The following is a 24808-nucleotide window of genomic DNA, read 5'->3' as shown; positions in this document are numbered from 1 at the left end:
GGAATGTGGGTGTCATTGGCTCAGCCACCATTTATTGCTCATCTCTAGAAGACCTTGAGAAGGTGGTGGTGAGCTGCCATCTTCATCTGCTGCAGTCCCTTAGGTGTGGGTACACCCACTGTGCGGTTATGGAGGGAGTTCAAGGATTTTGACCCAGTGACATAGGACATTACAGCGCAGTACAGGCCCTGGATGTTGCCAGTAATATATATTTTTAAATATATATATTTCCAAATAGGAATGGTTAGTGATTTGGAGGGGTACTTCCAGGTGGTGGTTCCCAGGTACCTGCTGCCATTCTGCTTCTAGATGGTAGAGATGCTGAGTTTGGAAGTTGCTGCCTAAGGAGCCTTGGTGAGTTACTGCAGTGCATCTTGTAGATGGTACACACAGCTGCCATTTTTCATACGTGGTGAAGGGAGTGAATGTTTGTGGATAGGGTGCCAATCAAGTTGGTTACTTTGTCCTTGTCTTGAGTGTTGTTGGTTCTGCACCCATCCAGACAAGTGGGGAGTATTCCATTATATTCCTGATTTGTGTCTTGTAGATGGTGCACAGGCTTTAGGGAGTCAGGAAGTGAGTTACTCGCCGTAGGATCCTAGCCTTTGATCTGCTCTTGCAGCCACAATATTTATGGCTAGTCCAGTTTGGTTTCTGGTCAATGGTAACCCCTTGGATGTTGACAGCGAGGGATTCAATGATGGTAATGCTATTTAATGTCAAGGGGCAATAGTTAGATCCTCTCTTGTTGGAGGTGGTCATAGTCTGGCACTTGTGTGGCACAAATGCAACTTATCACTTGTCTGTATAAACCTAGATATTATCTCGCTGCATTTGGCCATGGACGCTTCAGTAACTGAGGAGTCGCAAATGGTGAACATTGTGCAGTCATCAGCGAGCATCCCGCCTTTTGACCTTATCATGGGACTCCGGTCATTGATGAAGCATCAGCTGAAACTAGTTTGGCCTAGGACACTGTTTGAACATGTCTGGGATTCATTCTTCAGTGAATTTCACAAAGCATTTCTTAATAAGTTATTTTAAATTTGACAAATCACAGCTGCACACTCACACCGATATCCTCACATGAGGCTACAAGGGTTCCATCCAATGCAGACAATTCAGAGACTTTCAGGTGATCTCATATTAAAACATAGAATTGTTTAAGTCTAATTGCAATCAACCAATCCACCAGTGTTTGTAAACAGTTCACTCAATTGTTTTAGTTTGAACAAGACTTAACGTTAGGAAATCAGGAATTTCAGATGGTAAATTGAAACTGATGTATTTTTAAAAAGATACATAGCGATACAGAAGGAAAAGGGTAAACTGATCGATACAGAAGGAAAAGGGTAAACTGATCGATACAGAAGGAAAAGGGTAAACTGATCGATACAGAAGGAAAAGGGGAAACTGATCGATACAGAAGGAAAAGGGTAAACTGATCGACACAGAAGGAACAGGGGAAACTTATTGACACAAAACAGACTTTTACCATTTCTCTTGGTTGATCAGGCTGTAAAAACATAATCCCTCTGGTACCCCTTCTTTGACAACAATTCTGATGGGAACCTTGCTTTGGGGATTCCAGTACTTGGCTGGCAACAGACCTTCTCCTCGGGTTTGAAGTACCTAAGTAGATCCTCCCTCAGTTTGAATAAACTAATTAGAACTCAATGGTTGGTCAATTTCATACCTGAATCGGTTTGATTGGGTTTCAACCATTTTGGTAAATGTCGCAGATCGGGATACAATGGTAATGTTTAATGTATCCCTCCCATCATTGTGTGACTTTCCAGTTACAAATAAGGTTACCAAGTGTATGAAGACTTGTTGCTAACCATCATATCAGATCATACATTCCTTCTCACAGAAGCTGTAATATAGAATTTAAAACAGGCTTACACAGTTTTAGGTACAACCAAGTCTTTTAACACAACCACTAACAGATTATTAAATCATCAATTAAAATCAACTGAGGCACACTACTTAATTAATAATTTGTTTCTGACTGGTGAATAATTAATACACATCATTGATTAATACAATAGATCAATTGCCAAATACAAAATGCCCTTTTCATTTAAATGTTAGTTTCAAAATGGCTTCCTTGATCTTATTAGCTTACTTCAGTAAATATAAAATGTAGCTCACTTGAAAATGAATCATTTACTGCCTAGTCCCACTTATATGTGTCTGTAAATATTTTTGCTCATCTCCCCCTGAATGCTTCAATGTCTTTGGCATTGGCCATTTTATCAAATGCAATTCTTTTTGAAAGTTCATGCACAACGATACAAACATCTCCAAGAGAGCCATCAATTTATTAGTCTCATCTACACTTTCCTTTTATTAAAATATACATCAATACCACATTGATATATTCCACTGAACTACACCCACAGTGAGGTATTCCAATTCCCATTTAGTGGGGTTATTTTTCCTTAACTTTATTCCTGTGCTCAATCACTTGCTCTTATATAATTTCACACATCCCATTAGATATCTCATTCATGAGGCTTAGAGAAATGTTACTGTCCAGTATTCCTACTACCTTTAAAACAGGAATCAGACATTGTAATTTGATTCCAGGTATCAAGAGTTTAGATGTTTTTTATTTTCAAAATGAGTTCAAATTCAATTTGCAGTATTGTGGGGCTGGCGGATTTTCTTAATCTTCAATTTATTTCCCTAAAGGCTTCAGGTAAATCTCCCTTTCGAAGTTTGAAATAGAAAAGCTATAATTTTACTTTAGCAATTTTGGCAACAATTATGCCGACTTGCTGGTTTTAAATGGTATTTTTACATCAGAATCAGGAGTCTTGGTAATTGGTTTGGAGGCAAGTTCCATCTCAAGCTCTTTCTCTCAGAAAGTAACAAATGGCCTGAATGGTTAAGGCCAAAGTCTTTGAAAGGCAAAGCCTTGAGTTCAAATTGTCACCATGTTGTGATACTTGATGCCAGTTCTTGAATTCAGAAATAAAAACCTTCTCGATCTCTTGCTGTAGCATCAGCACGAACCCGGGAAACCTGTTGAATCCACCTGGATTTGTCCGAGAGCCCAATGGATTAATGTGTTCAGGAGAGCAACCAAGGACGAGAGAGCGGAAATAATCTCGAGTTAACGATGAGTGTTGTTGTTCAGTGGTTACGTTCCCATCTGAGTCAGGATGATGTGGGTTCAACTTCAGCTCCAGAAACCTGACCATAAAATCCGGCTGGTATTCCGATGCTGTACTGAGGGAATACAGCACTGTACTGAGGGAATACAGCACTGTACTGAGGGAATACAGCACTGTACAGAGGGAATACAGCACTGTACTGAGGGAATACAGCACTGTACAGAGGGAATACAGCACTGTACAGAGGGAATACAGCACTGTACAGAGGGAATACAGCACTGTACTGAGGGAATACAGCACTGTACAGAGGGAATACAGCACTGTACAGAGGGAATACAGCACTGTACTGAGGGAATACAGCACAGTACTGAGGGAATACAGCACTGTACTGAGGGAATACAGCACTGTACTGAGGGAATACAGCACTGTCTTTCTGAGAAAACCTTCCAATATAACCCCATCTGCTCTTGCAGCTAGATGTAAAAGTTCCCTTGATGATATTTCGAAGGAAGTTCTCTCGGGTGAACTGCTCAATATAAAGCCCTCGGTGATGAGCACTGAACAGATAATCTGGTCATAATCATAGTTCTGTTTTGAACTCACTTTCTTGCTTCACAGATGCTGCCTGACCTGCTGAGTATTTCCAGCATCTTATTTGTGTTTGTAGGCGCCTGTTGTCCACAATCTGGCTGCTGCATTTCCTACATTACAACAGTGACTATACTTCAAAAGAACCTCATTGTCTGTAAAGCACTTTGGGACATCCTGGAAGTTTTGAGAGGTGCTACATAAATCCAAGTGTTCCATTAACAAAGGAAAAAAGACCCAACAATGGAACAGTCGGTAACAGGATATCAATCAGTCTCCTCTTATCTTACAGAAATCAAGGACTCCAACACTGTGTTTAATGCAATTCATGTCCATTCTGATAATCCCATTAACTGGGCTGGAGTTTAACATCAATGGAAATAAATCTGAACTGTCAGAATGAACATAGTTCATTCCTGGGTGTAGGAATCCAATCCCTGTAATCACATGTGAACTCTCTGGTGACTCAGACGAGCGGATGGCTGAGTGAATCCTCGATCGCACACGGGGCAGGTGAACGGCTTCTCCCCCGAATGGATACGCTGGTGGTTCATCAACTCTCTTCTGCTTTTAAAGCTCTTCTCACAGTCAGAACATTGAAATGGTCTCTCATCAGTGTGAACAAGTGTATGTGTCCTAAGCTGCGATTTTGCAGCGAATCCCTTCCCACACTCAGCGCAGGTAAAGGGTTTCTCTCCATTGTGAATTCGCTGGTGATTCTGAAAATTAGGTAAATTAGTGAAACTCTTCCCACACTCAGTGCAGGTGAAGGCTTTCTCTTCAGTGTGAACACGCTGGTGTCTAAGAAGATGTGATGATCTAATGAATCCCATCCCACACACAGAGCAGACGTATGGCCTCTCACCAGTGTGGACACGCTTGTGTAGAATGAGGTGGGAAGAACAAGTGAACCTCTGCCCGCACTCAGAGCAGTGGAATGGTCTCTCCCCAGTGTGAACCCGTAGATGTTCAGTGAGGTGGGATGAACACCGGAAGCCCTTCCCACACTGAGAGCAATCGTATGGTTTCTTTCCAGTGTGAACTCGCTGGTGTGTCATTAGGCTGGATGACTGAGTGAATTCCTTTCCACAGGTGGAGCAAGTGAACAATTTCTCTCCAGTGTGACTGTGTTTATGAGTTTCCACTGCAGATGGGGAGCTGAAACCCTTCCCACAGTCCCCACATTTCCACGGTTTCACCATGGTGTCACTGGATTGGGTAATCAGTTAAAGCCTCGTTGACACAAAGAATAATTGTACAGTGTCTCCCCGCTGTGAATGATGTGATGGTTTTTCAGGTTGTGTAATAGTTGAAGCCCTTTCCATAGTCAGTTCACTGGAACTCTCTCACTCGGGTGTGTGTTGGTGTGGGTCTCGGTGCTTTTCCAGTCACACTAATGTTTCGGATCCTTTCCTACATCAAAGGCTGGTGATCTTCAACTCATCGTGAATGTGTGGCATCCTCTCCTTCCAATCCCCTGTAAAAGGAGTTGACTGTGTCAGTATCACTGTCTGCCCAAGATAGAAATTCAGAACAAATAATTTTAATTTCTATGGAATATTCTTCTCTCTCTTATTTCCCCAAATATGTTGCCCAATCAAAGTAAAAGAAGGCAAATTCACAACAAAAACAAGGAAAACTCTTTAACTGAACCAGAATGTTGTTTCCAGTGTCTCAGAAGCACTCTGCACCCTGAGGTACCAACAGTTGTGGAGAGTGTCAAGTGTACTGGAGGACACTTTCCGTTCCAGGGCCACCTGAACATGGACAAGACCACGGAAGAGAGGCGAGCAGCCAGAGGAAGCCCTACATTCTCCCCCCATAAGGGCTCCCATCTGGATCTACAAATTGGTGTTTTAAACAGATCAGGAGCAGACCTTCCGCTCCGATTAGCCCAGACCACTCTGTGCAGCAAAGCTGACCTTCTCAAAGAACATCCTGCCTAAGCCCACTCCCCCACCCTATCCCCATAACCCCACCTAACCTGCAGATCTTTGGGTTGTGGGAGGACAGCAGAGCACCGGAAGAAACCCAGGCAGAAACGGGGAGAACGTGCAAACTTCACAACGACAGCCACCCAAGTTCGGATTCAAATCCGGGTCTCAGTCGCTGTGAGGCAGTTCCAATTAACAACTTTAAACTATTCTGAGGTGTTGTCTTTCCGGGCACTAGGACCCAGTTGGAAAAGAGACCCTGAAGGTTCTGCCCATTCTCTCCTACGTCACCCAGACGCCATCGCATGCGCTCTTCCTTTCTCTGAACCATCATGGCGGCCGTTTACCTGGCCCTGATCCCAGGCTCAGGAACCGGAGCCATAAACTCGCTCCGGCAGCGTCTTATTTTGGGTACACGGCGTTCACTGAGGAGTTGAGAAACTCTCCCCGTCCAGAGCTGGCTCCATTACTCCCCCTGGATTCCATATCCTGACCAGTTTACTGCAGCCCATCTGCACCACCTCTTCCCGGTCCTCTCCGACTCGGAACAGAGGAGCCATCCAGAATGCCCCGCGGCTGGTTGGCCCTGGAGCATGCGCAATCAGCACCTGCGCAATGAGTCAATTGGACCGAGCGGTTTCTGGGCCACGGGGGATTGTGGGAACAATGGCCACCATTCATCAGCTCTAGTAGGGAAATTTTAATTTAAAAAAATAATCTTTACTGTCACAAGTAGGCGTATATTAACAATGCAATGAAGATACTATGAAAAGCCCCTAGTCGCCACACTCCGGCGCCTGTTCGGGTCACAGAGGGAGACTTCAGAATAGAACAAAGAACAAAGAAAAGTACAGCACAGGAACAGGCCCTTCGGCCCTCCAAGCCCGTGCCCACCATGCTACCCATCTGAACTAAAATCTTCTACACTTCATGGGTCCGTATCCCTCTATTCCCATCCAATTCACCTAACAAGCACGTCTTTTGGGACTTATGGGAGGAAACATTAGTACCCGAAGAAACCCACGCATACATGGGGAGAACGTGCAGACTCCGCACAGACAGTGATCCAGGCCAGAAATTGAACCCGGGATCTTGTGAAGCAACAGTGCTAACAACTGTGTGACCGTTCATTAGGCTGCAAGTGATGTTTTTAGCCTCGATGAGTCCATGGGCCAAGTATTTGTTCAATGTGAAAGGTTGCAGCCCCTGTATAGTTACCTGAAGGGACTGCTCCTCAATATTTGGTTAATTTTGGTCCCGAAAGATGTGCTGTTAGGTAATTTGAACATTCTGAATTCTCCCTCTGTGTCCCCGAACAGGTGCCGTAGTGTGGTGATTGGGGGCTTTTCACAGTAACTTCATTACAATGTTAAGGTAAGCCTACTTGTGACAACAAAGATTATTATTATTAAATAGCCTGGCAAGGTGGGTGGGGGGTCTTGTGGAGCAGTGTGGTTGCCTCTGAGCCAGAATCTCCGGATTCGAGTTCTACCCCAGGGCATGATGGCCAAGGAAAGTATGTTCATAACCCGGTCAAACAGGTTGAGTGTGTCAACCTGCAAATGCTTCTCAGCACACCAATGTCTGACGGCAAGAGTGGGAGAGAGTCCTGGTCAGCCACGTGTTGCGTGTGAGCCTCTCAAGTTATAAACCCTTGGTAACAGACTAGTGACCAGTTCCAGGAATTGCTCGCTATGGAAACAGATGAATGTCTACCTTAGTTAACCACGAGTGAGAAAATAATTAAATTGATGTTTTTGTCAGGCGCAGGACCTGGGTGGGAACATGTGCTGAAGCCGCGCCCACCATATTTTACATCTCCAAAATCCGGTGCAAATGCTCTCTCCCCGTTAAATCAACAGTTAACCTTGGGCTTTTGGGGGGATAAAGCCCGGAGCTGCAAATGAGGGACCCGCAGGTTCATATTCGGGGTTTGAGGCATTCACCAGGTGTTTAGAAAACCTCCACGTCCACCCACCAGCTCCATTGCTCCCTCCGCATTCCACATCTTCACCAATTTGGCGATATGACAGACAAGAGACTTGCCATCGCTATCACTGCACAAGCTCCAGACACCGGGCGGTACTGCGTTTGCGCACTACTCTCCTGTGGTGTGAATGGAGGACATTCCCCACCGCGGGGGATACTGGGTATAAACACTGCCATTGAATGTTAAAACCAGTGAACAGTGAATTGTTTTGATATCATGTGGCGAATGGGTACGCTGGGACGGGAATCAATAAAATTAAGAATCAAATTATACACCTACCTAAGGAAACCTTTCCTTTAGATAATTTGGATATTCTGAATTCTTCCTCCGTGTACCCGAACAGGTGCCACAGTTACTTCATTGCAGTGTAGTGTAAGCCTACTTGTGACAATAATAAAGATTATTATTATTATTGTGCATAAGCCAGTGGTTCTTTCTATCCAGGGGTCTTTTAATGCTCCTGAGTCAGGAATCTGACCTGAACTCGATTGTGTAATAATAATAATGATTATTATTGTCACAAGTAGGCTCTGAGAGGTCTATGAAATGCAGGAGAGATTAAATGGTGAAAGGGATGCAAGGCAAAATGAAATGGCAATTGGGAATATAGAAAGATTTCTAACACTGATAGTGGCCATTCTGCAGGGTCGACGATTCAGTGATTCGAGAATGATTAGAGTGTGGTGCTAATAATGCCAGGGTTACAGGGTTGATCCCCGTGCTGGCTGTCCAAGTTCCCCTGTGTGCAGGTTGCTGCATTCTGTTATGATTCTTGGATTTGGATTTATTGTCACGGGTACCGAGGTACAGTGAAAAGTATTGTTCTGTGTACAGTCCAGACAGATCGTTCCATACATGAACACATAGTACATACTATGGATTACCTCCAGAGTTGACAATTCTAATGTACTCCTGACAGCTCTGCCACATTCTCCCATCTATAAAATTGAGGTCATTCAAAATTCTGCAGACCAATGTCTCAACTTGCAGACAGCCATCTATTTACACAACCCCCCCTCCTCTAATTGTGGCCCCTCTTGCCCCCCATTTCAATTGTGCACCATTGGTGGCCCTGCTCCTTCAGTTGCCTCGACACAAAGCTCTGGAATATGTTCTACCCACTCCCACACCTTGTCAGCATGCTGAGATTTGAACCCGTGCCCCCAGATCATTCGCCTGAGCCTCTGTATAACTAGTCCAGATGACATGACCACTACACCATATTCTCCCCTCAACTTGGGGTGAGAAAAGGGCAGCATGGTGGCGCAGTTATTAGCACTGCTGCCTCACAGTGCTGGGGACGGGTTCGATCCCGGGTCACTGTACATTGGAGTTTGCACATTCGCCCCGTGTCTGTGTGGGTCTCACCCCAACAACACAAAAGATGTGCAGGATAGGTGGATTGGCCATGCTAAATAGCCCCTTAAGTGGAAAAATTAATAAAAATGAAATAGATTTGGGGTGGGAAAGCATATGAGCAGCAAGAGTTTGGGATGATTTCAGCTTTCCAGGTGCTGGGAAGCAGGATCAATGAGAGAGGCTGGTCAGGAATGCATTGGAATAGTCAAACCTCAAGTTGACGTGGGTTTGAATGAGGATTTCAGCAGCAGACAAGCTGGGGCAGGTAACGTTACAGAGGTGGAATTCCGTGGTGTTTCCGATGGTGTAGATATGTGATCAGAAACTCGTCGGATTTAAATCTGACATGGAGATTGTGCAGAGTGTGGTTCAGCCTCAGACAGTTCCCAGGGAGAGGGATGGGCCCGGGAGTTAGGGAACGTAATTTCAAATGGTGACTGGAGATAACGGCTTTGATCTTCCCAAATTTTAATTGGAGGAAATTTCTGCTCATCCAGTGGATGTGGGATAAACAGTTTGATAATTTAGTATCAGTGGAGGAATGGAGAGGGGTGGTGGTGAGGTAGGGCTTGGTGTTGTCAGTGGCCATGTGAAAACTAACACGGTACTTTTGGACAGCGGGACAGTGGATAGCATTGCTGCCTCACAGCACCAGGGACCGGGTTTGAATCTGGCCTTGGATAACTGTCAGTATGGAGTTTGCGCATTCTCCCCAAATCTGTGTGGGTTTCCTCTGGGTGCTACCACAGTCCAAAGATGTGCAGGTTAGGTGGTGTTATGGGGATAGGGTGAGGTTATGGGCCTTGCTAGTGCGCTCTTTCAGGCGTATAGTGCAATCCTGAGCAGTCGAATGGCCTCCTTCTGCACTTTAGGGATTCTATGGATTCTAGTGCCATCATGTCGATGGGAAATAGGAGGGGCCAAGGATAGATCCTTGGGGGACACCATGTTGGAGAGGAAAGGGAGTTTGGAGATGGGGTGGTACTTTGCAGGAAGTTAGGGTCAAAGGTTGTTTTCTCAGGAAAGGTGAAGATAGTGTATTTAAAAGTGAGAGGGCCAAAGCCAGAAGAGAGAGAGAACTGGTAACGATATCAGTTAATGTGGGGAAGTTGGATGGTCAGCGGTTTAGTGAGAATTGGGTCAAGGGAGCAGAAGGCAGGTCTCGTAATCAAGATGAGATTGAACAGGACATGACAGGAGATCGGAGAGAAACCGGAGATAGATCCGAGTTCACACTCAGACAAGGGGCATTTTTAGAGACAGTTTGGCCCAGTGGAGCTAGTGGAATGAGGGAAGCAGCAGAGCAGCTGATCAGATTGTCCACTCACTGTAATTACTTGTGAATTCGCTGGTGTCTCATCAGGTTGGATGACTGTGTGAATCTCTTCCCACACTTGGGGCAGGTGTATGGCCTCTCCCTAGTGTGAACTCGCTGATGTGCCAGCAGGCTGGATGACTGAGTGAATGTCTTCCCACACTGGGAGCAGGTGAACGGTCTCTCCCCAGTGTGAGTTCGCTGGTGTACAGTGAGGTCAGATGATGTCTTGAACCCAGTTCCGCAGTAAGAGCACCTGAAAGGTTTCTCGTCAGTGTGAATACGTTGATGACGCATCAGTTCCCCGGAACTTTTAAAGCACTTCTCACAGTCTTGGCATTTAAAAGGTTTCTCATCAGTGTGAACACGTTGATGGTGGAGCAGTTCCCGGGAACTTTTGTAGCACTTCATGCAGTCTGGGCATTTAAATGGTCTCTTCTCATTGTGAACACTCTGATGATTCAGCAGAGTGGATAACTGAGTGAATCCCTTCCCACACTCAGAGCAAGTGTAAGGTCTCTCCCCAGTGTGACTGCGCTGGTGTGTCCGCAGGTTTGATGACCTACTGAACCCACTGCCGCACGCGGAGCAGGTGAAAGGCCTCTCCCCAGTGTGAGTGCGTTGGTGTTCACGGAGTTGAGATGACTGCTTGAACCCAGTCCCACAGTGAGAGCATCTGAACGGTCGCTCGTTGGTGTGAGCACGTTGATGGAGTATCAGGTCCCGGGAACTTTTATAGCACTTCCCACAGTCTGGACATTTAAATGGTCTCTCGTCCGTGTGAACCCGCTGGTGCGTCATCAAGTCAGATGACCGACTGAATCCCTTCCCACACTCTGAGCAGATGAATGGTCTCTTCCCAGTGTGAACTAGCTGGTGTCTCAGCAGGTTGGACGACTGAGCAAATCCCTTCCCACAGAGGGAGCAGTTGAATGGTTTCTCCCCGGTGTGCACTCGCTGGTGTTGCAGCAGGCTGGATGATCGAGAGAATCTCTTCCCACAATCAGAGCAAGAGAATGGCCTCTCCACAGAGTGTCTGGGATGATGAATTTCCAGTTGAGGTGTGGATCTGAATCCCTCCTCACATTCCCATGGTTTCTCCTCACTGTTAACGGAGCTTTTGCCTTCCATGTTCAAAATTCAACGATATTCACGTTACAACAAATTGAGCGATTCTCAGATCCTGATGTGATGTTTGGCTCGAGTTTCCTGAATGCAAATCTTCCCCTTGTAACACTCTGTCAAATTGATTTAAAACAGAAATATGGAAGTGAGAGAGAACCCACAAAAACACAAAGGCAGGTTGTGAAATTGAGCTGCATGAATCTGGTCATTTGTGGGGCCGGCACTGGGAAAAAGTGACCATGAAAACTGCTGGATTGTTATAAAACCCAACTGGTTCACTAATGTATTTAAGGGAAGGCAACCTGCCACCCAGTCTGAGCCCACACAAGACGTGGGCCTCTGCAAGAATACAAGAAACAGGAGCAGCAGTAGACCATTCGGCCCGTCAAACCTGCTCTGCCATTGAACACGATTGTGGCTGATCTTGGTCTTCCTTCCCCTTTCCCGCCAGCTCCCCATCTCCTTGACTTCCTGAGAGACCAAAAATCTCACCATCTTAACCTTAAATATATTCAATGGTGGATCATCCACAATCCTCTGGGCGAGGGAATTCCATGTGACAAGAAAGACAGAAAGGGAGAGAAAAAGAGAGTGAGTCGTGGTGGAGAGACAGAGAGGGAGAGACAGAAATGATGAGAGAAAGAGAGAGAAGGGAGTGGGAGTGACAGGAGCAATGGAGAGACATTTTCTCAACCGACAACTGAATCACAATTTGACAAAATCTCCTAAACCCTTACCCTCCACCACCTGGATGGACCAGGACAGCAGATGTATGAGAAAACCATCACCTGCAAGTTTCACTCCAAGACACACACCATCCGAACTTGTCTGACACCCAGTACTGGAGGAGCAGAAATTTCCACTATTTAAATATTGAGAAGACTAAACCCATTCTCTTCGTCCCCTCGACAAACTCCACTCCCTTGCCACCAACTCCATCCCTGTCAAATGTGTACGGCTGAAGCAGCCTGTTCACAACGCTGGTGAAATATGTGACACCTGATGAGGTTCCAAACACATATCCACATCACCACCAAGATCACCTATTTCCACCTCAGTAACACAGCCTGACTCCGCCTTAGTGTCTTCTTATCTGCTGCAGAAATTATCATTCATACCTTTGTTACCTCTCGGCCAAATTATTCTAACACACTCCCAGCTGGCCTCCAACAACCCCTCCATCCCATCCAAAACTCTGCTACCCATGTGCTTACTCACAAGTCTTGTTTATCCATCCCCCGTGCTCACTGATCTACAAACGATTCCCTTGAAGAAGCACCGAAAGTTGAAATTTCCCATTCTTCTTTTCCTCTAGTTGTGATCATCCTGATCTCTGTAATCTCCTCCACACCCCTTTGAGATCTCTGCACTCATTTAATTCCAGCCACTATAGCATTCCATATTTTAACCTCTCTACCATTACTGGCCTTTTATCATTTGACTGCTGCGAGTACCCAATTAAAAAGGCTTGTGCGCATGCGGATTTCTGGGAATACGCAAACAAGATGGCGGCCGGTTAGTTCTGTCTGTGACAAAGCTGCAGCCACCGCTCAGGTCACCGGGTACCGGTAGGTTTTTTTTCTGGTTTCCTGTTTCTATAACATGTTTACGAACCGTGTCTAACGACCCAGCTGATCCCTCCGTCCCGCCATTCCCACCTTTACTGATTGCGAATCCGAGTAAGAACCTTCTTCACGTCGCCATTAATGACACTGCGCATGCTTCACTCAGACCAGTCCCGCCTCCTCATTCGCTCCGATTGGTTGGAGGACCAGCCGCTCCTGCTCGGTCCCGCCCCCTCTCCTCCCATTGGCCTGGAGTTGGCGTCAATCACCCGTGAATTGTGAGGTGTCAGGTGAGAGGTCAGTGTCGGGGGGCGGGGTTGACTAACCCAGTGCGGCCTGAGAGCCGAATGTGTAACAAGGAACATTCTCCACTCTCACTATCCGCCGCTTCCGGCTTCTCTCCACAAACAACGTCACAGAGACCAGGAGGGAGACACTGACCCAGTGACAATGTCACTGCATTAGAGGAAAAGTCTAATGTAACCCCTCTTGTTCAAAACGGCAGAAAGTAGGAAACTAGTTAGTTTAAAGCCTGTTGTTGGGAAACTGTTGGAATCCATTATTGAGGAAGTAGTAACTGGACATTTGGAAATTCAAACCGCAATCCACCAGTCAGTGTGGTTTTGTGAAGGGTAAATTGTGTTTGACAAATTTGTTGTGAGTTCTTGGAAGATGTAACAGGCCAAGTGGATAATGGGGGTCCTGGAGATGTATTTGGACTTCCAGAATACATTTGATACGGTGTAATATAAAAGATAATAAACAAGGTAAGATCCCATGGTGTTGAGAGGTAATATATTAGTTTGGATTGAGGATTGGCTAAACAACAGACAGCAGAGAGGGCATTATATCATATTAGATTTATTGACACGTACTCCGGTATAGTGAAAAGAATTGTTCTGTGTACAGTTCCATACATGAAAGACATAGGACATAACGATAAATACACAATGTAAATGCATAGACATTGGATGAAGCATCTGGAGGGTAGTACTACATCTTCAGTACAGAAGATACGTGGAGAGATCAGTTCAGTCCATAACAGGGTGGTTCAGGAGTCTGGAAACAACATGGAAGAAGCTGTTTTTGAATCTGTTCGTGCGTGTTCTCAGACTTTTATATCTTCTGCGCGATGGAAGAGGTTGGAAGAGAGAATAGCAGGTGTGAGGGGACTTGGATTATGCTGATCTGTCTTTTTCTGGTTGGCAAGCTGTAACTAGTGGTGTGCCACAGGGTTCGGCCCTCAGGCCCCAACTATTTACAATCCAAGTTAATGACGATGGGACAGATAGAATGTACGAGAGCCAAATTTACAGCTAACACTGAAATGGGTGGGAAAGCAAGTTGCAATGAGGAAATAAGAAATAAACTAATGGTTAGGTGAGTGGGCCAAAATGTGGCAGATGGAATTTAACGTGCATAAGTGTGAGGTTATTCATTTTGGTCAGAGGAATAAAAAGGCAACTTCTTATCTAAATGGAGAGAAACTTCATAATGCTTTTGTACAGCGGGATCTGGGTGCCCTCGTGCACGAATCACAGACAGTCTGCAGGTGCAGCAGGTAATAAGGAAGGCAAATGGAATGGTGGCGTTCATTGGTAATGGAATAGAGTATAAAGTAGTGCAGTGCTGTTGTAACTGTGTAGCGCGTTGGTGAGACCACATCTGGAGTACTACAGTTTTGGTCCCTTACTTGGACAATGACATAAATGTATTTGAGGCGGTTCAGAGAAGGTTCGCTAGATTGATTGTCAAGTGGAGAGAGATTTGAGCAGTTTAGGCCAATACTCACTGGTGTTTAGAAGAATGAGAGGAGATGTAACTGAGGTACATAAGATGCTAAAGGGGATTGATGGGGCAGACGTAGAGTGGATGTTTTCCCTTGTTGGACATTATAGAAGGAGAGGCCATAGTTTGAGCCTAGTCCTGCATGTTTTATTTCAAGGGGGCTGAAGTATAAAAGTGAAGAGGTGTTGCTGTAACTACAAGCTACCAGTGAGGCCACATTTAGAACATTGTGTACAGTCTTGCTCCCGTTATTTAACAAAAGATATGTTATCATTGGAGGCAGTACAGAGGAGGCTTACTGGGATGCTTCTGGGTATGGAGGGACTGCCAATTGAGGAAATAATTTCTTTGACCCCAGGAAATGTGGAGGCCGAGTCCTTGATCAGTTGCAAGGCTGAGATCGATATGTTTTTAATCAGTAGGGGAATTAAAGGTAACACAGATAAGTTAGGAAAGTGGACTTAGTGAGTGTTAGATCATAGAACATACAGAGCAGAAGGAGGCCATTCGGCCCATCGTGTCTGCACTGACCCACTTAAGCCCTCACTTCCACCCTATCCCCCTAACCCAATAACCCCTCCTAACCTTTTTAGACACTAAGGGCAATTTAGCATGGCCAATCCACCTAAACTGCAAGGCTTTGGACTGTGGGAGGAAACCGGAGCACCCAGAGAAAACCCACGCAGACATGGGGAGAACGTGCAGACACTGCACAGACAGTGACCCAGCAGGGAATGGAGCGCGAGACGCTGGCGCTGTGAAGCCACAGTGCTAACCATTGTGCTACCGTGCTGCCCAGCTGTGATCTCACTAAATGGTGGAGCAGCTCAAAGGGCAGAATGAGTGACTCCTGTTCCTATTTCTTCTGGTCTGTTTGTAGGTAAAGATTTCCGGAATCTGTGTGACTGGAGAAGCACTGAGATATATAAAATTCTGGTTAGACACCACCTGGACTGCTGTGATTTTAAACAAGAACGCAAATGCTGGAAATGTGCAGGATTTCGGACAGCATCTGTGGAGAGAAACAGAGTTAATGTTTCAGGTCAGCATGATCATTCATCAGATCATGAATAGTGTTTCCATTTGAGATCAAGGGGGAAACCTGTGAGTGGAGCCAGAGGATATTGGTTGGGTGTTGAATGAACACTTTACATCTGTCTTCACTGAAGGAATCTTTTAATATTATTGGACTACGCCAAGTTGTTAGATTCCTACTATTATTTGACTGTAAAGTTGAAGGAATTTCTAGTATTCCTACTATTCGGTTACCAGGAGCACTTTGCGATTATTGGACCTCAGCAGAAATAGCAGTTAAAACGTCTCGGGTGCCAAAAGGAATTCTTTTATTTTTCTTCTATTGATTACAATTTGAAAGTGATTTAAAAGGCAATGCGTAGACAATTTGAAGCTTTCAGAGAATTACAGACATTATCTTTTTGCTTAGGCAGACAGCTCGAAAGTAACTTTTAAAAGGTCAAAGTCTGAAAATGAAATATGAAGAGAGAGAGAGCTAATCTTCAGCTAAACTCAAACTCAAAAACACTACATCACTACAAAGACAGACTGACTAAACAGACAGACTGACTAGACAGGCAGACTGACTAGACAGGCAGACTGACTAGACAGGCAGACTGACTAGACAGGCAGACTGACTAGACAGGCAGACTGACTAGACAGGCAGACTGACTAGACAGGCAGACTGACTAGACAGGCAGACTGACTAGACAGGCAGACTGACTAGACAGGCAGACTGACTAGACAGGCAGACTGACTAGACAGGCAGACTGACTAGACAGGCAGACTGACTAGACAGGCAGACTGACTAGACAGGCAGACTAGACAGACAGACTGACTAGACAGACTGACTAGACAGACTGACTGGCTGGACAGGCAGACTGGCTGGACAGGCAGACTGGCTGGACAGGCAGACTGGCTGGACAGGCAGACTGGCTGGACAGGCAGACTGGCTGGACAGGCAGACTGACTGAACAGACAGACTGACTGAACAGACAGACTGACTGAACAGACAGACTGACTGAACAGACAGACTGACTGAACAGACAGACTGACTGAACAGACAGACTGACTGAACAGACAGACTGACTGAACAGACAGACTGACTGAACAGACAGACTGACTGAACAGACAGACTGACTGAACAGACAGACTGACTGAACAGACAGACTGACTGAACAGACAGACTGACTGAACAGACAGACTGACTGAACAGACAGACTGACTGAACAGACAGACTGACTGAACAGACAGACTGACTGAACAGACAGACTGACTGAACAGACAGACTGACTGAACAGACAGACTGACTGAACAGACAGACTGACTGACTGACTGAACAGACTGACTGACTGACTGAACAGACTGACTGACTGACTGAACAGACTGACTGACTGAACTGACTGAACAGACTGACTGCCTGAACTGACTGAACAGACTGACTGACTGAACAGACTGAACTGACTGACTGAACTGACTGAACTGACTGACTGACTGACTGACTGACTGACTAAAAATGGTGGGGCAAAACTTTTTCAGTTATACCCTTTCATATCTGTCCAAAGTCATCTAATCACACCCCAATATAATCCTAATTGGTTTGGGTTAGACTCAAACACATTTGATTTGACGGCAAGCCGTCCATGTTCAATGTGCAACATGAGCTTTTAATTGTTTCATGTCTGTATGTTATGGAATGTGATATTTGATCCAATGTTTTATCCATTAAAATGTTTCGGCCTAATAAGCAATGGAATGTGGTTCACGCTGTAATCACTAATGGCCTAAAAAGAGAACAATAGAGCTTTAGTTACTGGCCTCTTGTCACCTCGTTGCCATGGAATTCAGTCCTTGACAGCAGCATAGTGTCAAATTGTCTTGCAACTGTGCTGTTTTAATCTATGATGGAATTGTGCTGTTTCATGTATCTATTGAAGCTATATGTTTTGAGATGAACTGAGGTTATGGGTGCTGAAATTCTCATTTTTAAATGGGTATTTAAAACTGGGGCTAAATATTTATGCTTAAACAGGTATCTTTTACCTATACTAGTTGTATTAGAAATACCTGGCTTCTACATTCACCCAAGAGAATGAGGAGGTAGATATGGAACTCGGGCAGAGAGACTGAAGATCCTGAGCAAATTGACATAGGGAGTGACGTGGTATTGGAGGTGCTGGCAGGTTTAAAACTGGACCGGATGAGTTGTGCCCTAGACTGCTGTGGGAGGCGAGGGAAGATATTGCAGGGGCTCTGACCCAAATTTTTAATTCCTCTCTGGCCACGGGGGAATTGCCAGAGGAATGGAGATCAGCTAATGTGCTCCTACTGTTTAAGAAAGGTTGTAGAGATAAGCCAGGGAACTGCAGACCAGTGAGTCTCACATCAGTGGTAGGGAAAATATTGGAGAGAATTCTGAAGGAGAGAATCTACTTGCCTCTCCAGGCAAGATTTGATCAGAAATAGCCAGCATGGCTTTGTTAGAGGGAGGTCATGCCTAACAAATTTGATTGAATTTTGTGAGCAGGTGACGAGTATAGATGTAGTTTACATGGACTTCAACCAGCCTTTGACTTGTAAGACCATAAAGACATAGGAGCAGAATTAGGCCATTCGGCCCATCGAGTCTGTTTTACTATTCAATCATGGCTGATATGTCTTCTCCCCATACACCGGATCATGTTATTGATCAAGAACCTATCTATCTCTGTCTTAAAAACACAGTGATTTGGGGAGCACGGTGGAGTAGTGGTTAGCGTTGCTGCCTCACGGCGCCATGGTCCCAGGTTCAATCCCGACTCTAGGTCACTGGCCATGTGGGGTTCTCCCCATGTTTGTGTGGGTTTCGCCCCCACAACCCAAAGATGTGCAGGGTAGGTGGATTGGCCATGCTAAATTGCACCTTAATTGCAAAAAATGAATTGGGTACTCTGAATTTATTTTAAAATTAAAAAAAATAATGACAGTGATTTGGCCTCCTCAACTGACGGTGAGGTTTCTGTAAATTTACAGGATACTGGAAGTGGAGGTTGAACAGACGGGAAACGCAAACCAAACGTCACATCGCGATCTGACCGAGTCACTCAGTTCATTGGAAACTAAATTTCAGCAGCATCTGGGTGTGGAAGGTAAAAGGTTTGTCTGTTCTGTCTGTGAGGGAAGATTTCAGGTCTCAGTGTGACTGGAAAAGCCCCGAGATTCACAAACCCTCGTTCGGCCAAACCTGGAGAACTGTGTTCAGTTCTGGGCAACAAACCTGAGGAAGGACAGAATGGCCTCGGAGGGATTTAGCTCAGATTTACCTGAGTGATATCTGAACCCCCCGGGGTTAAATTACAAAATTAGATTACACAACAGAGTCAGAGACATGATGGCACAAAGAAGGGCATTTGGCCCATTGAATCCATGCTAGCTCTCTGGAGCAGTCCAGTCAGTCCCATTCTACTGCTCCCTGTATCCTCGCAGGTTCATTTCCCTCAGATGTCTATTCAATTTCCTTTTGAAATCAAATCATTCATTGTTTCTATTTTCAAACTCCCTCATAGGCAGCAAGTTTCAGGTCATTGCCGCTCGCTGTGTAAAAACATACATCTCATATCACCTCCATTTCACTTTAGTAATGGAGAGGGATAGGTGCGTGCAACAGGGCAAGATTTACAATTGGGGGAAGGGTAAATACGATGTTGTCAGACAAGAATTGAAGTGCATAAGTTGGGAACATAGGCTGTCAGGGAAGGACACAAGTGAAATGTGGAACTTGTTCAAGGAACAGGTACTACGTATCCTTGATATGTATGTCCCTGTCAGGCAGGGAAGAGATGGTCGAGTGAGGGAACCATGGTTGACAAGAGAGGTTGAATGTCTTGTTAAGAGGAAAAAGAAGACTTGTGTAAGGCTGAGGAAACAAGATTCAGACAGGGTGTTAGAGGGATACAAGATAGCCAGGAGGGAACTGAAGAAAGGGATTAGGAGAGCTAAGAGAGGGCATGAACAATCTTTGGCGGGTAGGATCAAGGAAAACCCCAAGAGACATAGATATGTGAGAAATATGAGAATGACTAGAGTGAGGGTAGGTCCGATCAAGGACAGTAGCGGGAGATTGTGTATTGAGTCTGAAGAGATAGGAGAGGTCTTGAACGAGTACTTTTCTTCTGTATTTACAAATGAGAGGGGCCATATTGTTGGAGAGGACAGTGTGAAACAGACTGGTAAGCTCGAGGAGATACTTGTTAGGAGGGAAGATGTGTTGGGCATTTTGAAAAACTTGAGGATAGACAAGTCCCCCGGGCCTGACGGGATATATCCAAGGATTCTATGGGAAGCAAGAGATGAAATTGCAGAGCCGTTGGCAATGATCTTTTCGTCCTCACTGCCAACAGGGGTGGTACCAGGGGATTGGAGAATGGCGAATGTTGTGCCCCTGTTTAAAAAAGGGACTAGGGATAACCCTGGGAATTACAGGCCAGTTAGTCTTACTTCGGTGGTAGGCAAAGTCATGGAAAGGGTACTGAAGGATAGGAATTCTGAGCATCTGGAAAGACACTGCGTGATTAGGGATAGTCAGCACGGATTTGTGAGGGGTAGGTCTTGCCTTACAAGTCTTATTGAATTCTTTGAGGAGGTGACCAAGCATGTGGATAAAGGTAAAGCAGTGGATGTAGTGTACATGGATTTTACTAAGGCATTTGATAAGGTTCCGCATGGTAGGCTACTGCAGAAAGTAAGGAGGCATGGGATAGTGGGAAATGTGGCCAGTTGGATAACGAACTGGCTAACCGATAGAAGTCAGAGAGTGGTGGTGGATGGCAAATATTCAGCCTGGATCCCAGTTACCAGTGGCGTACCGCAGGGATCAGTTCTGGGTCCTCTGCTGTTTGTGATTTTCATTAATGACTTGGATGAGGGAGTTGAAGGGTGGGTCAGTAAATTTGCAGATGATACGAAGATTGGTGGAGTTGTGGATAGTGAGGAGGGCTGTTGTCGGCTGCAAAGAGACATAGATAGGATGCAGAGCTGGGCTGAGAAGTGGCAGATGGAGTTTAACCCTGAAAAGTATGAGGTTGTCCATTTTGGAAGGACAAATATGAATGTGGAATACAGGGTTAACGGTAGAGTTCTTGGCAATGTGGAGGAGCAGAGAGGTCTTGGGGTCTATGTTCATCTATCTTTGAAAGTTGCCACTCAAGTGGATAGAGCTGTGAAGAAGGCCTATGGTGTGCTAGCGTTCATTAACAGAGGGATTGAATTTAAGAGCCGTGAGGTGATGATGCAGCTGTACAAAACTTTGGTAAGGCCACATTTGGAGTACTGTGTACAGTTCTGGTCGCCTCATTTTAGGAAGGATGTGGAAGCTTTGGAAAAGGTGCAAAGGAGATTTACCAGGATGTTGCCTGGAATGGAGAGTAGATCTTACGAGGAAAGGTTGAGGGTGCTAGGCTTTTCTCATTAGAACGGAGAAGGATGAGGGGCGACTTGATAGAGGTTTATAAGATGATCAGGGGAATAGATAGAGGAGACAGTCAGAGACTTTTTCCCCGGGTGGAACAAATCATTACAAGGGGACATAAATTTGAGGTGAATGGTGGAAGATATAGGGGGGAATGTCAGAGGTAGGTTCTTTACCCACAGAGTAGTGGGGGCATGGAATGCACTGCCTGTGGAAGTAGTTGAGTCGGAAACATTAGGGACCTTCAAGCAGCTATTGGATAGGTACATGGATTACGGTAAAATAATATAGTGTAGATTTATTTGTTCTTAAGGGCATCACGGTAGCATTGTGGATAGCACAATTGCTTCACAGCTCCAGGGTCCCAGGTTCGATTCCGGCTTGGGTCACTGTCTGTGCGGAGTCTGCACATCCTCCCCGTGTCTGCGTGGGTTTCCTCCGGGTGCTCCGGTTTCCTCCCACAGTCCAAAGATGTGCAGGTTAGGTGGATTGGCCATGATAAATTGCCCGTAGTGTCCAAAATTGCCCTTAGTGTTGGGTGGAGGTGTTGACCTTGGGTAGGGTGCTCTTTCCAAGAGCCGGTGCAGACTCAGTGGGCCGAATGGCCTCCTTCTGCACTGTAAATTCAATGATAATCTATGATTAATCTAGGACAAAGGTTCGGCACAACATCGTGGGCCGAAGGGCCTGTTCTGTGCTGTATTTTTCTATGTTCTATCTCCTGTACCTTTTACATACAAACTAGGAACTGGCCACTCGGCCCCTCGAACTTGCTCAGCATTCAATACGATTGCAGCTGATCTCATTCTAACGTTAACTCCACATTCCTGCCTACCCCTGATGACCTTTCACCTCCTTGCTCATCAAGAATCTATCCAGCTCTGCCTTAAAAATATTCAAGGACTCTGCTTCCACTGCCTTTTCCGGCAGGCGTTCCAAAGTTTTCCAACCCTCGAGAAAGAAATCCTCATCTCCATCTTAAATGGGTGACTCCTTATTTTGCAACAGTGATGCCCTCGTTCTAGATTCTCCCACAAGAGGAAACATCTTCTCCACATCCACCCTGTCAAGACCCCTCAGGATCTTGTATAATTCAATCCAGGCTTTACCCAAACCTTTAAATCTGTGTCCCGACTGCTTGTACGATCAGTGAATGGAAATAGAGTTTCTTTGTCCACCCGATGGAAACCTGGCGTAATCTTGTGTCCCTGAATCAAATCTCCCCTCAACCTCCTTTGCTGGAACCATTCTGGGAAACCTTTTCCAAGAACCTTCACATCCTTCCTGAAGAGTGGTGACCAGAGCTTTATAAAGATTCATAGAATAGAATTAGAACCATAGAATTCTGCAGTACAGAAGGAGGCCATTCAGCCTATCAAGTCTGCACCTATTCTCTGAAAGGTCGATGCTACCACTCCCACGTCGACGCTACCACCAAGAAAGCACAACAGTGCCTATACTTCCTCAGGAAACTAAGGAAATATGGCATGTCCACATTAACCCTTACCAACTTTTACAGATGCACCATAGAAAGCATCCTATCGAGCTGCATCACAGCCTGGTATGGCAACTGCTCGGCCCAGGACCACAAGAAACTTCAGAGAGTCGTGAACACCACCCAGTCCGTCACACAAACCTGCCTCCCATCCATTGACTCCATCTACACCTCCCGCTGCCTGGGGAAAGTGGGCAGCATAATCAAAGATCCCTCCCACCCGGCTTTCTCACTCTTCCAACTTCTTCCATCGGGCAGGAGATACAGAAGTCTGAGAACATGCACGAACAGACTCAAAAACAACTTCTTCCCCACTGTCACCAGACTCCTAAATGACCCTCTCATGGACTGACATCATTAACTACACCCTGTATGCTTCATCCGATGCCAGTGCTTGTGTAGTTACATCGTATATCTTGTGTTGCCCTATTATGTATTTTCTTTTATTCCCTTTTCTTCCCATGTACTTAATGATCTGTTGAGCTGCTCGCAGAAAAATACTTTTCACTGTACCTCGGTACTCGTGACAAACAAATCCAATCCAATCGAAAGGACACCCTGCCTAGGCCCACACCCCTACCCTCTCCCTGTAACCCCATAGCCCCACCTAACCTGTACATCCCTGGACACTAAGGGGCAATTTATCAAGGCCAATCCACCGAAGTTGTCCTTCTTTAGACTGTTGGAGGAAACCTGAGCACCGGGTGGAAACCCACACGGGGAGAAAGTGCAAACTCCACACAGACAGTCACCAAGGTCGGAATTGAACCCAGGTCCCTGGCGCTGTGAGGCTGCAGTGCTAATCACTGTGCCACCGGAAGCATAGTTTTGGTATCAATATTACTGTTCATGAAGCTCAAGATCGAATTTGCTTTGCCAACTACTCTCTTAATATGACTTGTAGATACACAAAATCCCTCTTCACCTCTTTCTCTCTCCTCCCAAAGAGGCCAGTTGTGTTTTATGACAATCCAGTTTTCATGGTCACTTTTTCCCAGTGCCGGCCCCACAAATGACCAGATTCATTCAGCTCAATTTCACAACCTGCCTTTGTGTTTTTGTGGGTTCTCTCTCACTCCCTATTTTCTGTTTTCAATCAGTTTCACAGGGTGTTCGAAGGGGAGGCTTCAAAGTTTGGAAACGCAAACCAAGCATCACATCAGGTTCTGACAGAGTCCTCAATTTATCATATCCTGAATATCATCGTACTTTGAACATGGAAGGAAAAAGCATCGCTCACAGTGGAGAAAAAGCGTACATGTGTTGTGTGTGTGGACGAGGATTCACTCGATCATCAGGCCTCGCAAGACACAAATGCAGTCACACTGAGGAGAAACCGTGGAAATATGGGGACTGTGGGAAAGGATTCATTTCCCCATCCAAGCTGGAAACTCATTGATGCAGTCACACTGGAGAGAGACCATTCACCTGCTCCGAGTGTGGGAAGGGATTTACTATTTCAGGCCACTTGCTGTGTCACCAGCGAGTTCACACTGATGAGAGACCATTTCAATGTCCAGACTGCGGGAAGTGCTATAAAAGTTCTGGGGAACTGATGCGCCATCAACGTATTCACACTGATGAGAGACCGTTTAGGTGCTCTCACTGCGGGACTCGGTTCAGACAATCATCTCACCTCACTGTACATCAGCGAATTCACGCTGGGGAGAGACCATTCGCCTGCTCCAAGTGTGGGAAGAGATTCACTCAGTCATCTGACTTGCAGAGACACCACCCAGTTCACACTGATGAGAGACCATTCAGATGCTCTCACTGCGGGACTGGGTTCAGACAATCCTCTCACCTCACTGTACATCAGCGAATTCACACTGGGGAGAGGCCGTTCACCTGCTCCGATTGTGGGAAGGGATTCACTCAATCATCCAACCTGCTGAGTCACCAGCGAATTCACACTGGGGAGAGACCATTCACCTGCTCCGAGTGTGGGAAGGGATTCACCACTTCATCCCACCTGCAGAGACACCAACGAGGCCACAAGTAACCACAGTGATTGGATTTTGCTGTTCCTCACATTCAGGACTGAATCATGTTCATTTGGGTCTCTTT

General features: G+C 45.6%; 2 protein-coding genes and 1 long non-coding RNA gene across 7 annotated transcripts in view; 1 reads left to right on the top strand and 2 right to left on the bottom strand.

Moving 5' to 3' along the window:
- Positions 1–1269: 1269 nt before the first annotated feature.
- On the bottom strand, positions 1270–13162 carry LOC140418844 (uncharacterized). The gene is made up of 3 exons (XM_072502480.1): positions 13048–13162; positions 10331–11546; positions 1270–4835 (listed from the first exon to the last, which is right to left on the bottom strand). Exons 2-3 carry the CDS (start codon positions 11437–11439, stop codon positions 4154–4156), a joined length of 1791 nt encoding a protein of 596 aa, XP_072358581.1. The 5' UTR covers positions 11440–11546; positions 13048–13162; the 3' UTR covers positions 1270–4153.
- The window catches only part of LOC140418837 (uncharacterized), a 25004-nt gene continuing 13107 nt past the window's right edge, over positions 12912–24808 (top strand). The window contains exons 1-2 of one of the 4 annotated variants that reach the window (XM_072502472.1): positions 12912–13001; positions 18813–18928. The gene's annotated coding sequence lies outside the window, so the exon portion shown is untranslated. Of the gene's footprint in view, positions 13002–13365; positions 13518–15672; positions 15829–18812; positions 18929–24808 lie in introns of those variants that run through there. The other 3 variants (XM_072502471.1, XM_072502473.1, XM_072502474.1) reach the window with 3 other exon arrangements.
- LOC140418846 (uncharacterized) overlaps positions 15676–24808 on the bottom strand; it is a 14643-nt gene continuing 5510 nt past the window's right edge. For both annotated transcript variants that reach the window (XR_011945366.1, XR_011945367.1), the window contains exon 3: positions 15676–15798. This is a non-coding gene — a long non-coding RNA (uncharacterized lncRNA). The remainder of the gene's footprint in view (positions 15799–24808) is intronic.

This window comes from Scyliorhinus torazame, chromosome 5 (assembly GCF_047496885.1).
Source record: "Scyliorhinus torazame isolate Kashiwa2021f chromosome 5, sScyTor2.1, whole genome shotgun sequence".
Classification (NCBI taxonomy): domain Eukaryota; kingdom Metazoa; phylum Chordata; class Chondrichthyes; order Carcharhiniformes; family Scyliorhinidae; genus Scyliorhinus; species Scyliorhinus torazame.
Note: the sequence above shows the minus strand (reverse complement) of the source record. Positions and strands in the feature narration are given on the sequence as shown.